The 16,667-nt window shown below is 38.3% G+C and overlaps 1 protein-coding gene across 1 annotated transcript in view; it reads right to left on the bottom strand.

The window, feature by feature from the left end:
- Positions 1-9,555: 9,555 nt before the first annotated feature.
- DTWD2 (DTW domain containing 2) overlaps positions 9,556-16,667 on the bottom strand; it is a 95,382-nt gene continuing 88,270 nt past the window's right edge. Inside the window, exons 5-6 of the mRNA XM_063128608.1 lie at positions 13,804-13,932; positions 9,556-11,682 (exon numbers count right to left, since the gene is read on the bottom strand). Of these exons, the coding sequence (XP_062984678.1) occupies positions 11,512-11,682; positions 13,804-13,932 (300 nt within the window). The 3' untranslated portion in view covers positions 9,556-11,511. The remainder of the gene's footprint in view (positions 11,683-13,803; positions 13,933-16,667) is intronic.

The following is a 16,667-nucleotide window of genomic DNA, read 5'->3' as shown; positions in this document are numbered from 1 at the left end:
TCTTAAAAAGTTGAATAGAAATAGTCTCCCATTAAAGTCCTTAGCAGACTTTGTTAAAGTTAAGCTATTGGAGGCTACAGACATTATTTTCATTAGTTCTTTGACTATTAAGGCCATTTTACAGGGCCAGAAGAATGCAGAATGGAACTATATGTGCTCTTTAAAGACACAATAAAGTGATAAAGGGGGATAATATTAAATGAGAAGCAGGCATAAGCTACCCTGTTTCTCCTGTTGATTGAACTTGAAGCCCTTGAGAAAATGCTGAACATGTTGTCAATTAGCCTACTACGATGTGCAGAATTTAAAGATTTCAGCCTAAGCTTGGTGAACATGACCCTCCATTTGTGGTTCCCCCACCCCCAGCATATACAAAGGCACTGTGGTTAAATGTATGTACTGGGATCCAAAGTATAGTCGAACGCCATACAAGTTAGATGCCTGGCATTAAAAAAAATGCTGGAGGGCTGATACACACACACACACACACACACACACACACACACACACACACACACACACCTTTAGCTTTGCTAAAGATCTACAGGATAGCATTGGCCAAGTCACTTGTTTAAGTTTCAGACTGCAAGCCAAAGTATGCACATTTGGGAGATCTTCTATTGAATCAATGGGACTTACTTCAGAACAAACATGGCTAAGACAGATCTGTACATGGAACTGTCTTCTTAACAAGATTATTGTGATGATGAATGTGATAAACAATGCAATGAACTTTGAGCATTAAACTTTAAAATGGAGTATCGACGAAGATGATCTTTACACCCACTCTTCTCTGCTTTAAATAGATTCTCTGATGCTCCCCTCTTTCTTCTATCAAACCTATTCAATCAACCATCAAGATGATGGGACAAATAGTTGTTCTCATCCAGTTTATATTAGCGCTGCGCTGAAACCCCACCTGCCCTTATGCAATCCCTTTGTTTCCCTGCGAAAGAGGCAGTGCTTCTTTCATAAGGATGTTGAGAATTTCAGAGAAATTCCCCAGCGTGGAGGGCTTCAGGGCTTCACTGCTTACCTTACTGCAAGGAAGTAACTGGGGTGTCCATGTGTGCTCTTTATTTTACCATTTCCCCCATTCTGTCATTGAAGTCTTTCTGGCTGTTTGAGCTTCTTGGAAAGCCTCCTAGAGGGACTTAACCAGGACTCACTCCCTTGGTGCTTTCCAGTGTTGCTGCCTGCCTGAAAGCTGAGAGAGGAATTTTTAGTTTGGTTTGGTTGTTGAAAGTCCTTTGAACAATGACAACAACTCCTCACTCAGTTTTCAGGCAGTCAGATTGTGTGGGTTGTGTGTCTTTTTGCTGACTGATTGTAAGCTACTTTTGGAGTCTTGTTTGGCTAAGGAGCAAGATAAAAAAGAGTTTAAATAAGTAAATTAAATAAGTAAATAAATAAAATTAAAAAATAAATATTTTACTGTGGCGTAAAATACCAGCAGTAAGAACCTTCTCTGAATCCTTCAAGATAGATGCTAAACCCAGACAATGATCAGTAGAACTCAGACATAAAACTTCCTCCTTTTAGCCCTTGCGATAACCACTAATTCCTAATGTGATGACCTTGGATGGATATCCGATGAAGCAGACTAGCAATTGATTTGTAGTTGAGTTTCACAATATGTTTGCTCCATTTTCTTACCCGTCTGTACACCTGGAATACCACATGCATTCATCTTAATTACATCATGTAAGTTTTCCTCTGGACAAGGCAATTGTGGTTAATTACTAATTAGATATCCTTGGAAGGGAAGGGAATTAATGCCACATCTCAGCCATACACTAGGAGACTGTTAATATCACTAGAGGGATCTCGCCGTCATCAAGAATGTTTAGAAACAGCTTGAATTCTCTTTTTTTGTCACCAGAAACCCAGATGGAGTTATAGTCCTAATTTATAGTCCTGTTGGAGATATGCTGTGTAGTGCATAATAATATGAGCGGCAGAATGGATAAATAGCGTGGCTGCAGTCGTATCACAAATCACAAATTCTGCTTTCTACCCTGGAACTGACTCTAATACAGAAAATTACACATTTATAAATGCAACTTACAGAAGAGCTTGAAAAATGCAGCTACCCTCAGACCCAGGAGGAAAGGGCAGAACATGATAGAAGGTAAGAGCCCTGCTCAGACCAAAGGCCTGTCTAGCCCAGCAGTCAGCTTACAAAGTGGCCAATCAGATGCCTATGGGAAGCCCACAAGCAGGACATGAGTGCAAAAGCACTTTCCCAGTTGGGGTTCCTAGCAACTGGTATTAAGAATCATACCACCTCTGAGACTGGAGGTATAATGACTAGTGAGGCTGCCAAGTTTTGTAACTAGTTTGCTTACTGGCCAACCCACACAAGTTTGCAGTGCTCTAACTGGTTGCACCATCTTGCTTGCAAAACACCTTCGGTAGCCCCTTTAGAGTTCCAGCTGATTCTGACTAAAACCTGGAGTGGATTCGCTGTCCCATAACATTGGAGCCATCAGCCTCCACTGCATGCAAGCAAATTTCTGAAGGGCATAAGAAAAAGCCTACTGTCTCTATAATACTACCTCTTTCTGAAACAGTAGTGCAGGAGTGGGGAATCTCAGACCAGGGGCTAAATCTGGCTCTCTTTTGCTGCTTTTGTGCTGTCCCCTCCCCCCAAAAGGTTGCAAAGCCTTTCCTAAGGTTTAATTACTGGCAGTTAAGAGTTTTAAGCTACAATATGCTGGCATTTTTTGCATTTTTGTCCCCACCCTCTCTGCCTTTTGCACCCCCCACCAATGGAATGCGGCCCTTGTGCTATCCCATAATGATAAAAACGTCTACTATATACGTGTTGAACTTCTGTAGAGTTCCATGGAACTTGGGCATCAGGCTGTTTCCCTTAAGTTGCAATTTTGCTGCTGTTACTCAAAATGATTTACAATTTCAGCTATCTTTGAGATTAAATTCAAATCTGGTACATTGGTACCATCTTACATTACCATGTAAAACTACCTAGAAAGACAATAAAAAATGCAGGGAACTTGTGAACACCTTACAGTTATTCTCTGGCATGATGCTGTGATTCATTCATTAAGTGCCACTGTTATAAACATTTTACTGACAGGTAACAAACAATGGGAGATGAGCACCCTCTAAATCTTGCGTTGAGCAGAACCATGGCTTTGTATGGCCCCATTAAACTTGCTACTTTGTGCTGACACGTCTTAAGATACTTTAATGAACAAAAAACACAGAGAGAAGTTTCTCCAACTTGAACTCCCATACATTTCTTTAATGCCAGTTTCTGACAGGCATTGCTATCGTAGCACTTTAATGTCAATGCTACATGGACAGAGTTTCTGCTTAAATACTCCCAAGCCTAACCCACAGCTGTAAGCTGCGGCTAAAATAACTAATGAAAAAAGAGTCAGCAAACACCAGACACTGGAGTCCTGGAGCTGCTTAGCATAGCAACCTTCACGCATACACTTTCAGGAGGATATAGTAATTAAAAGGAAGTGCTGGATTTTGGATAGCTCAGTCCAAGGAAGTACATTAAAGATATCTTTATTTTCTTGCATCAGCAACTATCAAGGTTACCTATGGTAACTAGGTAAAGGAGCATTTAGGAACATTTCCAGTACATCCCTTACATTAAAGCAAGGCCAGATACCTTGTGTCATATCCATATGATCCCATCCTTGTGACACTATATCCCTCTTGTGCATTAATACCTTGTAGCACAAACAATGACATCCGCTGCAGTATTTTTGATAATACGGAATAAAAAAAGTGGGAAATGCTGGCAAAGCGGTATATGGGACGTGTTATATGCTCCAAATATTATCAGTGCACTTCAGTGCCGATAAAAAGCACCCGTGTAGATCTAGCCCAGGTCTACTCCTTAATCTGCTCAGCTAGTATCAGAGACAAGACTGGACTAGGAATTCAGAAAAAAACTTCATTTTGAAGGCGTTTGGCATGTACTAACGTCGCCTCTCAAACCCATGGGGACAGGCTGCTCTTGAATGCAGGATTGGGCATAATATGCTAAGCAGAGGCAGCAGATGCTGAGCAGTGTGGAGCAATGGGAAGGTGTTTGAGGACACAGTGTTGTGTGCCATGCAACCTAGCCTGCCTCCCCCACACATGCCGGAGTCGGGGATCATGAGCCACTGAACACCATTGCTGGGCGTGAGGGAGTGTGAGCCACCAAGTACTGCTGCTGGGACTCAGGGAGTGTGTGCCATCATTCCCTGCTGCCAGGGATGGGGGTGGGAAGCGAGAGCCACCCTGTCCACCACCACCACCTTCCCCTAAATAACTTGCTCTGAGGAGTCCTTGCTCAAAACAAGGCATTGGTGGAGAGGTGGCCCTGGAGATCTCAAGGGTCCCCTCCCCAACTCCTCACCCCGAAGCATCCTCCTGCATTGAGCAGGCAGTTGGACTCGATGGCCTTGTAGGCCCCTTCCAACTCTGCTATTCTATGATTCTATGAAATGCTGCACTCTGAGGCATCCTTCAGGGTGAGGTTGGATCTGTGGAGAGCCACACCAGTGGCTATTCTGCTTTGTCAAAGGCAGAGCTGCCACCTGTCTATGCCTTACTCATAGTGAGTTGCCTACCCTGGCTTAGAATGATTCAGATCCTTGGCCATTCCCTACCCACCCGCATGCCCATTTTCCAGTCTTATAGTGAGAGCCACCATGGAAGGAGCCTGGAGGGCTGCTGGAGAAAAAAAATCCTTCTGAGGTTGGAACTCTTAAGATCTCATCCATTTTTTTCTAAACAGTCCTATAGCTCCTGGGACACTTTCTAGGGACCAAACACTTTCTGAACACTGTAAATGAAGATTTATTTCTTTTCCCTATTCATGTCAAGCTACCTCTTAGTACCACTTCAGGTTAACCAATGTGCCTCTTCTGGTATTCCCTTTTGCAACTAACTACTTACAACAGCTTTAATAGCTGGCATGCCACAGAGCTATTTGGGAATATACACTAACTGAACCTCTGCCTGTTTTATGAGACCGACCAAGCAAATTAAAATTTAAAATTGAGCATTAAGTCTTATCATGCATTTTACATAGGATGTTTTGGTTCCAACATGATTTTCTCATTGGAGTCATTGGCCACTCAGGCACTTGCTTCTGCCTTCTCTGAATTATGCATTAGAAAATTTTCATGTAGAAATCATCAACGTAACAGAAACAACCACTCTGCAGGAAAATTCTGTCAACATATTTTATTTCCTCTCCTGAACTGATGTTAATCAAGCACAGTCATTCAAGAAAAGAACATTAATTTCCCTCCATTTAAAACACACACATGCACCATAGAGGAGGCATTTATTAATGTCTGATGGTTATCTGCCACACATCAGAAGTGGCGGTTAGAATTAATATGAAGAGTTGTGTATTCTTCCAAAAATGCTGGTGCCTGCCTAAATTGCTTGGCTAGAATATGGCCTATTTTTGTCAATGTCTCTGCCAGAATTGTTCTTTCTAGCCAGTAGGGAGTTGATTGTGTAAATGGTAAGATGCTTAAAGAAATTAATGTATGGATACATATGGCAAGTCTTGGAGCAAGCAAGAAGAAATTGCTTAATAAAGCCAGACTGGAATTCAGGAACAACTTATAGGGCAGGACAAATCACGTCTTCTCAATAGATCCATCAAGGATATACAATCAATCTTCAAAATAATTCGTTCCATTCTTTTTTAATTCTGTGCTTCCTCCAAGGTCTGAATGGCATACAGGGTGATCCTCAAAATAAGCCTCTTATCCTCAAAGCAAGACTGAGAGCTAGGTTAATCTGAGAGAGAATGACTGGGCCAAGGTCACCCAAGGCACTTCATGGCTGTACCCATATGGTAGGGAAATTGTTTAATGAGCCAAAGTGTTTCCTCAGGAAACCTAAGAGATGAAAAGTCAAATGTCTATAGACTCTGCTGCAATGTATTTTCCTCCATGGTCAGCCATTTAAAACACAAGCACTGGCAAAATAAATAACATCAAGTGCACACCAAGTGGAGCAAAACCCATAGTTAAACCATAGTGCATGATTTGTATGTAACAACCCACGATACGACAACCCATACACTCGTTGTTGTTATGTGCAAACTATGTTTATGTATCTTGTGAATGAAATGAACAGTCTCTAACTGCTTTCCGTTAAAAATTACATTAATAAACTATTGCAATTTTTTTTAAAATGAGAAAATGGTGCCCTAGTTCTTTCAAGAGAAAATAAAAATGGCATAACTCTTCCCCTGCTTTATAACCTCCTGTTCAAGCCAAGACTTTGAGACAAGTATGTTTAATTAATCTTTCTAATTTAACTTTTGTTACAGTTCTGTTCATCAGGGAAACAGTATTTCAGCTGTCAAACATTCTGGGCAACTCTACACTACTGGTTTGCCCTGTATGCAGAAAAATATATAAAAATGGCATGTTTATTGGCTGGCAATGTGACATACACATACATCTACTGCCTTATCCTCAGTACAGTTAGAAAAGTCAAATGGCTACCAAGTAAATGTTTAATCCTTTCAAGCCTGATCCCAGAAATATGAACAGATGTGATAGTTGCCACCGGGTGGTTTGTGCCTATGGAGCTACTGAAATACCTTGAGTGAGTCAAGTTCATCCAGTATCTGTTGCAATAATGATGATTGCTTAGTACATTAATGCAGGCACATAGCTGGTATGTGCCAATTCAAAAGTCTTGTGGGATAGTAATGGTTGATATAAATCTTAGAAAACAAAACCCAATAGTTAAGCTCTATTACAGTTGAAATGTTCCTAAAACATGTGGTGCCTTGCATAAGTATTCACCCACCTTTGACTTGTTCACATTTTGTTGTGTTACAACCTGGAATTCAAATAGAAGTAATTGGCATATTTACCATTTGATTTACACAACATACTTAACACTTGCAAGGTACAAAATATTTTTATTGTGGCATAAAAGTTAAGTAAACAAAAACAAACTGGCATTTGTTAGTTGCCTAAGTATTCACCCCGTTTTGTGACACCCCTAAATAAGCTTTGCTGCAGCCAACTGCCTTCAGAAGTCACATAATTAGTTAAATGGAGTTCACCTGTGTGCAATTCAAGTGTCACATGATCTCAGATAAAATACACCTGTTTCTGGAAGGCCCCAGTTGGGCGTATCTAAACAAACAACTTCATGGAGACCAATGAACTATAAAAACAACTTTGGGCTAAGTTCTGGAGAAGCAGAACAGGGTTGGGTTAAAAAAATATTCCAAACTATGAACATTGCCTGGTGTACCATCAAATCTATTATTACAAAATGGAAAGAATATGGCACAACCGCAACTCTGCCTAGAGAAGGCCATCCACCAAAACTCAGTGGCTGAGTTAGGATGACATTGCTAATCAATGGTTGTTTCCCATTCTGTTCCTATTAACCCCCCTCACCCATTGATTAGCGTGTTGTTCAAACTCTGCCAGTGACTGGGTAAGGAGGGAATTAGTCAGAGAAGCAACCAAAATGCCAATGGAAGGAGCTGGAGAGATCAACAGCTGAAATGGGAGAAATTGTCCATGAGACAACTATTACCTGATTCTCCACAAAGCTGGGCTTTATGGGAGAGTGGCAAGAAGAAAGCCAATGCTGGAAAAAAATCCAAATTAAATCCTGTTTGGATTTTGACAAAAGGCAAGAGACACAGCAAACATGTGGGAAAAGTTTCTCTGGTCTGATGAGGCAAAATTTGAACTTTTTGGCCTTAGTGTGCAAAACGCTATGTGAGCACAAAACCAACAGCATTGTTCACCCTGAGAACACCATCCCCATGGTGAAGTATCATGGTGGTAGCATCATGTTGTAGGGATGCTTTTCATCGGCAGGACTGGGAAGCTAGTCAGGACTGAGGGCAAGTTGATGGAGTTAAATACAGGGCAATTCTAGAGGAAAAGCTGTTTCTTTCTGCAAGAGACCTGGGACTAAACACATAGCCAGAGTTACACTCGGGTGGTTTAAAATCAAGAACCTGAATGCCTTAGAATGGCCCAGTCGAACCCAACCTGACAGAGCTTGAGCAATTTTGTCAAGAACAGGCAAATACTGCAGGATCCAGATGTGCGAAAGACAGCTGTAATTGCTGCCCAAAGGTGCTTCTACCAATTATTGACTCAGGGAGGTGAATACTTATGCAATCAACAAATGCCACATTGTTTTTGTTTTGAATAAGTATCCAACTTTATCAGATCAGAACAAAGGCACTAACAAATTTATTAAAATAAAAATTTAAAGCAAAACAAGCTGCAGCAAATGTGAAGCCCAATTTGAAGAATAGTTTAATCCAGCTGCATACACAATGGGGCATGATCCTTGCCATGTGTGGAGCTTCCCATGTGTGCACAGGAAGGTATCACACTGGGAAATGCAAGGTCTCGGCAAGTCTCCCACATGTCTATCCAGCCTGACTTCAGTCAAGGAACGCAGTGTTTTGTAAACAACAAAGACCAACTATCCACAAACCACAATTAAGCACATTGTTCTATTGATTTCAGTGGAAGAGAGTAGAATCCAATGGGGGTTGCCTCCACCAATTCCTTTACGCCTTGCTGATTCTCTTTTGCAAGCAGTGGGTCCCGCCAATTCGACTGTGCAAGTGGGACTCACCGCATAAGCAAAGGAGATTTAGTGCTTCCTAGAGGAAACCCTTACATGAACTGCCTCCGTCTAGTTTCTGATCGTTTCAGGTTGCCCCGGAAGTGCTAAAATACTATTATGCATGCAGTAGGGATCACTTGCTCAATGGAATTGGCAGGATGTAAGAGAATCAGTGGAGGCATTAGTGCCCTTTGGATTCTGCCCTAACTGTCCGTAACAGCATGTTTCTATACAATGGGACTTGCTCCCAGATAAGTGTGTATAGGATTGCAGCCTACATTGTGTGGTTATTGTGTACAATACTTTTAAGAGTCCCCCAGAGAGGTAAAACAAACACATAAAATGACCTCTGCTTTACTGAAGTCAGAAGAAATGTTGAGAGTAAAATAAAAGCAGCTGTGGAAACTCAAGACCTCAAGAATTGTAGAACATAAAACTATTAACCAAAGATTTGATGATGGATAATCAGATTTCAACTGTTTTATTTTTAAAAACTGTACCAGAACTACCTGTAGTTCCATTTGGGTAACTCAGTTAATTCTTTCCTGCTGATACCTATAGTTGTTGGTCGAAGTAATTGTTATCACAAAAGAGAGACCTAAACTGAATGTGATGTGAAAATGCGGATCTTTTCAGTAAATTTTAAAATAATCTTGTACAGTGAAAATAATGAAAAAAATAATATAAAGTAAGTTTGCAACTTAGAAAAACAATGCTCATAATTTTCTGAAAATATATACAAAAGTTAAGTTTGAACTGACTGAATTAAGCATTAGAATACAAGCTAAGGTAAAAAAAGACTGATTCAACTATATGCAGCAAACAGAAGATCAGTATCACTTCTAAATTACAAAATACTCACCAAAATTAAAATACTGAGATTCCAAATTATCCTATTATACAAAACGTTATTCTGAGTAATCTCCAAAAGTAGAATGACTCTTTTGTATTAAGACAACTTACAAAGGGTGCCGAAACAGACCTCTTTCATATACCCAAAATATTAATAAATTTTCAATAAAAGTACATGTAGGAATATAAATGAAAGCCTTTTTTTATTAGTAGTACCAAAACATTTTAAATTGTTTGTGAATGTAGGTATTAGATTTTCCTTTCTTCTTTAGAATTTAAAGAAGAATTTTATTAATTTTTTCTTACTTTTCAATATAGAAGATAACCTTCATAATAAAATAATAGGAGTATACTGTTGCATTACGGAATCTAAAATAAGGCAAAATTGATCAAAGGAAGTCAGAATTTCCTCCATTTATATGTATGAAGTCTAATTCACAGGAACAATTGCTTCAGTCAGGATACATTTACAGTAGGAATATTTTGTCAGCATTAGCAGTTTTTATTTGCAACAACTATTCTCAGTAGTATTGATTTCATTTCTTCATCTAGACAAAATACACACTTAGCCATACATTATTGACTGAGGACATTCTTTTTCAACATGAACCACATATTCAATTTCTGGTACAATAGTCATCAGTGTGGTTTATAAACTTGCATCCTATTCACAAGACATAAAAATCCAACTTTGGATATATGTATAGTTTTCATGGCCATGATTCTGCAAGTTATGAGTATACAAAAGTTGCACTGTCAGCTATAGAAATGCCAAGGTCTGTCAACAGACCCATAGGAAAAAAAATCCGAATCCCATACACTTGTGGTTTGCTATACCAAATCATTTTCTCATAAAGTCTCAATGCTGCTGAAGGAGGGCGGGGACTCTGGACCCAGCAATACATTCATTTTAAATAAGTTCATTAACATTTATAAAGAAAGCAAGAATCCTGGATTCTTAGACAGTCTCTAATGCTGTCATTCCACTTAGGTAAATCCCTCGAAAAACTGTCATGCCAACATATGCTATTGACATTGTGCTAGAGCTCACTTAAACTAATGCTACGTCAATACTGCCCCTTGTGTCCGCTAGGGTTTCCATGACAGCCAGCATTAATATAATTGTACCACTGTTGCTGAAAATATGAAATATACAGTCTAGCATTCAACGTATTTTCTCACAAATGGATCTTACTGAAACTAGTGTTAACTCAGAGCCACTTTGAACTTCATTGGTGCTACTTATATGCCTGGAACCTTCTATGGTAAACATGCACAGTGTGAAAGTAAACATGTTCCCAAATACTCAGGGATACATAGTGGACATGTGCCAAGGAGATACGATTGCCTGAAGATCCCTGGCTCATATATATTGTGCATTTGGAGCTGCACAACTCCTCTCACAATATACGTGTTTACTATACCAAATACCAATTAAATACTTGTGTATTATTGTGGGATTTATTGACTCTCATTAATACAGAGCTTTGTTCAGGATAAAAGCTCTTGTTTTCTTGTGTTCACTCTTATGAGTACGCTCTCATTGACATCAGCATAAATCTTTTCCCCAATATGAAGATTTATATTATACATCTCCACTATGTTTGATCAAAATAAAAAATTAAAGGAAAAATGTTCAAACAATGGTTTCATTTCCATTTTCATAAAAAATCAAATCAAAATGCTTGAACAAGAATTTTCTGATCTAAATTACTGAATCTTTACCATTGCATTATAACATTTATGTTCGTTCTGCAGCAATGCCAAAAGTTTCCCATAACAAAGAAAACCCAAGGAAATCATATTAAAATTACAGATTAATGAATGGGTGGGATAGAGTGGGAGGCAATGCCTCTTGTTTATTCCCTGGTGTAAAGCAAAGATCCAGGCATTCTATTTCTGTATTGTGCCTGGGAAACCTGCCACCTGAACTTGGTCCATTATAAGAGATGGTTGTTTGGATTAAATCCATATCAACTTCCACTTCATTACCTAAAAAGAATAAAGATCTTTTAATACTAAATCTACATGGCATTGCTAAATTTTAACATTATTCACTAAAAGTTCCATTCTCCTGAGCTTGCGTTTATTTTTTGGCATTGGCTTGTCATATAAACCATTTTTAAGAAGATGTTCCTTGCTGTGATGGACTTGGGCACCGTGCTGAAGCTGGAAAGAGCACAGGGCTTGAAGAGGACGGAGTACAGTCTGGGAAAGGAGAGAAAGGGAGAAAGCTTTTATACATACGTCTCAGATATTATTTCATCTGCAGTTCACATAAGCCTGTAGTTGCACAGTGAATTACTGATAACCTGCTTCAGAGCCTATTTTCTTGAAAGTCACATTGATTTCACATTCAAGTAAGTATGCTTAAGCTTGCAGACCAGGTTTTATCACACGTTTGAATGAGATATTAAAGATGCTGAAATATCAGCTTGATATAGAAAGAGCAGCAAAAGAATTCCAAGCACGTTGTTTAAAGAAGTTATGGATCTCAATCTCTTGCTCTTCTCTGTTGTCATGTTCTGAACTCCCTGAACTGCTGTGAGGAAATATTTCATTTCTCTGACCTAGTTCGTACATCGTAACCATTGGTTCAAATTATGGGTTGTTCATCCCCCCAAAACCTAGAGTTCTGGGTTAGAACACCACAACAAACACCTGGGAACAAATCCCCAAGTTATTTACTGCACTGGAAGCAAGCACATGTGGGAGAATCAGGATGCAAGCTCACTTCCGCTAATCTTGCCCACCCCGTCATCAAGCCTATTTATTCTAAAAACCCACAAAGGGAAATCAGTTTCATACTATACTATTCTTTGTTAGGATTCTCTCTTGAAGTGCAAGTAACTATGTAGAATTTCTAGTGTTAGGTACAAAAGACAAATTGCATGGAAGCCATTTTAGAATCTTGACAGAGTCTTCCATCACAGACTAGTGGGATCACTTGCAAAGCAAAGGCTAATGTCTTATCGTTATTCTTTGACCTAGTAGAATAAACTTAAACTCCAGCACTGTCATGTTATAAATTCTCGTAATGACACTTGACAGTTTTAAGCTGATTAGTAGATTGAAATAACCCAGTGGGTCATACGTTGAGGCTAGAGGAGCGCTTCAAGTCATTGGGATCGGTTTACAAATATATTTTAATCTTCAAGCTCACTTCAAGGGTTGCTCAGGTCATCTTTGCAGAGTAGCTCATGCAGCATGATTTCCATGTGGAATTATTAATTGCTTGGTTCAAATTGGATTGGCAGTGTCTTATACTTCAAAGTTCAGCAGTAATGCCATAGGACTATATAGTAACTGTTTAACCTATTTATAAACAATTATTTATCTTAGTGCTATGAAAACCGATAATCACTACACTATTTGTTATGTACAAAATGTTACAATTGCCACTCCAGATGTTGTTGAACTCCTACTCTGATCAGCCTCAGCCAATATGGCCAATGGTGTACTCGAATAACATCGAATTGGGGGTGTACTCGAATAACATCTGAAGGGCCACAGATTGCACAGATTGAATTCACCCACCCACCCCAATTTAATTGCATGCACCATGGCAAATAAAATCTATCCCTAATTGATGCATATTCCTTTGTAAAATTATCTGTGCCTCTAGTGGTTTCTGTTTTCATTAGACATTTCTAGTCCAAATTTACAATAAACTGAACATTTCTTGCTTACAATAATGGGACTAAAATAACATGTTGCTCTCCCCCCCCCCCCATTCATGTCATTGCAAATTTATCAAAACTCACTACATTTAAACCTGTAACAGCAATTAAACAATCCATCATAATGGGGATCTATACAATGTTCCTATTTATTCAGAGGGTCAGAAAAACAATACTTTCTTTTTTATCATATATATGTTAGAATTTACCAACCTGCCTTCAGTATATCATATGAATTAGAAAGTGAACATTCAGTATATATTATGTTTGGAATATTGACAATTTATGCAGCAAGACCCAATTTGTAAAACATATTGTTAAATATGAAGGTATGAAGAACATACCAGAGGGGTAAGGACATTTTTCTTGCACAAGTGTTCATACAACTACTTTAGGGAGATATAGGGTATGTAAAAAAATAGGGTATGTAAAAAAGTAAGGTATGTAAAGAAGTGTCAAAATCATATGAGAACATTGCTTGTTCCTTCTGCGAAATTCTCTGAAGTTAACAAATAGTAACTCTTAAATTAACAGAATTTTTTAAAAAATAATTTGGTCCTTAGTCAATAAATACAGTCATGTTCATTCAACTGCATTGCTCTCACCCTGTTATTCTATTAGCAGAGTAAATGAGTTTACAATTACCTACCTCTTTAATACCATCATTTTTTTCCATGATGGCAAGGGCAATAGCTGCACATTCAAGTGTGGACAGGCATGCATTTGTGGGTTGTGTACGAATTACATATTGACTTGAAAGGCTAGTTCTCAGTTGCACCTGAAAGCAACAAAAGTTATTCCAAGTTGAAGAAATAAGTTATCATTATACAAGCTCTCTATTTCTAAAAATAATAATAATAAATCCTTACAATATGAAGCATGTTACTTTATAGTAATTGGTGATCATTATAAACATATATTGTAGTGCCATATTTTGTATTTAGTTCATTTATTATTATGGCAACCCTGAATGGGTTTTAGCCAATTACAAGTCTTATATAAAATCAAATACAACAAATACTTATAAAATATACAAGCATTTGCTACATATTAACAATGCTTTAAATACTTATTTATTAAACAGTAAGGCAAGTAGTCTTTATATCTGGTCTTTATATTCTGTGATTTCTTTTGTTGCATTTCTCAAAAGATTAAAAACCCAAATAAACCCAAATTGGTAGCGAGATGTACATGAAAAAATTACATTTAAGCAGATTCCTGACTAATTTTAAATATTGTATTGGTTTTATTTATTTTGATTTAATTGATTTTGTAAAAAGTTTTATAAAGAGTTAAATAAAACTATACAAAAATAAAAACAGTTCATGTCATTTAATGGAGGACTTTTGTTTCTATTTACAGACTTTAAATATGTTTGAAACTGATTGATTGGTTCTGCCTAAACTGATAACCACTTTACACTATCATACATGTTAAACATTTTTCAAGAAAGACAAATGCCATTCAACCCATTAGGCTATGTGTTTTATCAGCTGCAAAGGCTTTTATTGCATTTATAAACAGCTGCTGAAAAATGACACAGTATTCTTTGTGACAGTATTCAGGCATTATTCATTAGGCTTCTTCTACTTCAGACACAACCTGAATAGTATTGAATGGCTTTGGATCCAAAGCCAAAATAGTAGACCCTCCTAACATTCACATCGGTAAATATAAAAGAGATGAAACCGAGTGCGTCTCTGAAGTGTCAGAGGCAAGCAAAAAAAGTTTATATTTGAAGATGTTCCTTATACTACTTCATGGAGAAATTCTGCTTTTTATGAACATGGCTAACTAAAACCCACAATTCAGGAAGAAAGCAATGCAGCACTTGAGTAGGGCTTCCCAATGCAAATGATGGTGGCAAAAGAACTTGATAAACATTTGGGTCTCTGGATAGCTGCCTTAGATCTTATGTAATTACATCACTACAGCATTCCAGTTCAATATCTGCTGAATTTCATGAAGGGAGATCTTTCTTTCCACACTTCCACCACATGAAGCTCATATTTGGATTTCTAAATTACTCTTAAATTGGGGGAGTTAGCAATTCTCAAATGTTGAATGCTCATTCCTTGTTGATAATCCTTGATGTTAAGAGAGTGACAAGTTGGCTGTTCAGCCTCCAGATGTGTTTGACTACAACTTACAACACTCTAGTAAACAGACCATTGGCCAAGTATAGATGATGGGAATTGTAGTCCAACACATTAGGACATAGGAGTGGGGAAGGCTCCCCGAACCTGGTGCTCTCCAGATGTGTTGGGCTAAAGTCCCATTATCCACAGCCAGCACAGCTATTAGACAGAACCAAGTAAATACTAGTTTTTATATTTTTGTAAAGTGAGGGAATGCTCATGATATTGACATTTTGGTTGGTTCTAATGAAGGTATTACCATGCTGTCAGTTTTGAATAATAAAATCAGACAGTTAAAAAGCATCAGTCGGATTAAATATAGAGACCAGCAATTAGAAGATTACAAATTAAATATTAGAAGCACACTGAAATAAAAAGTCTAGCGACATTGTTACTGTAAGCCTTTACCCCAGTCTTACAAATATTACCTTTCTCAGACATTTGAAGGAAAGCATGCCCCAAGCTGCTCAAAACAAGGGCAGAACTTGGCCTGCCAGACCAAAGCATGAAAAATGAGAAACACTGTGCAGCTATGGATTGTTGTTTGTCTACTTGACCTTTAAAGGCCTGAATAGGGAACTTCTATTAAATTCTATACAATGCTAGAACACTAATGCACTCACAGATCTCTTTGTAATTCCTTTCTCCCAATTAAGTAGAACTGACACATAAAGCACGAGAGGCAAGGAATCTGAGGGAGAGAGAGTCCTGCCTAAAATGGTTTACAAGGTCAGCATCCATTTGCTAAATATTTCAGTTACTTAATTTTTACTTATAACACTTTTACTGAATTTGAATGCTGCATGGAACTCTTGAGGGGGAATTGAATGTTGCAGAGTGCGTAGCACACACGATAGCTGGATCACTAAGTTTCTGACTTGAGAGGCTTACTGAGGAAAAGTCAATACTCACAGATTTTGTCAGTAAGAATAACTTTACTGAAACAAACTTTCCTTTACATATGGTCACCAATATATACAGCACACTTCACCAACAGCAGCAAACAGTACAAAGATAACAACAGTGACAACAAGATGCCTTTAAACAGGAACATCTTAAATACTTTTTTCCTTTGGTTCAATTAACCAATTGTCTCTACTCCAGGTTTTGCAGGTAGGCCAAAACTGCCAGGCTCTGGTTTGAACACCTGCTTCTGTCCAGAGACAAATCTGCCAAGCACTTTAATTCTTTAAAGTCCTTTCTTTCCTCTAAGGAGAAAATTCACCCCAACAAAAAAACTTCTCTTCAATAAATAAATGCCATTCCCCAAGTGATAATGAGCTAGACTGGCCCAAATTAGAAGTACCCTCTCCTCATCTATCTGCAGGAAGACAGCCCTCCAATCCAATAGTGAGCAAAATTGTAACTTTTTTCT

The sequence above is a fragment of the Elgaria multicarinata genome, chromosome 6, assembly GCF_023053635.1.
Source record: "Elgaria multicarinata webbii isolate HBS135686 ecotype San Diego chromosome 6, rElgMul1.1.pri, whole genome shotgun sequence".
In the NCBI taxonomy this organism is placed as follows: Eukaryota; Metazoa; Chordata; class Lepidosauria; order Squamata; family Anguidae; genus Elgaria; species Elgaria multicarinata.
This window is presented reverse-complemented; position numbering and strand designations above follow the sequence as displayed.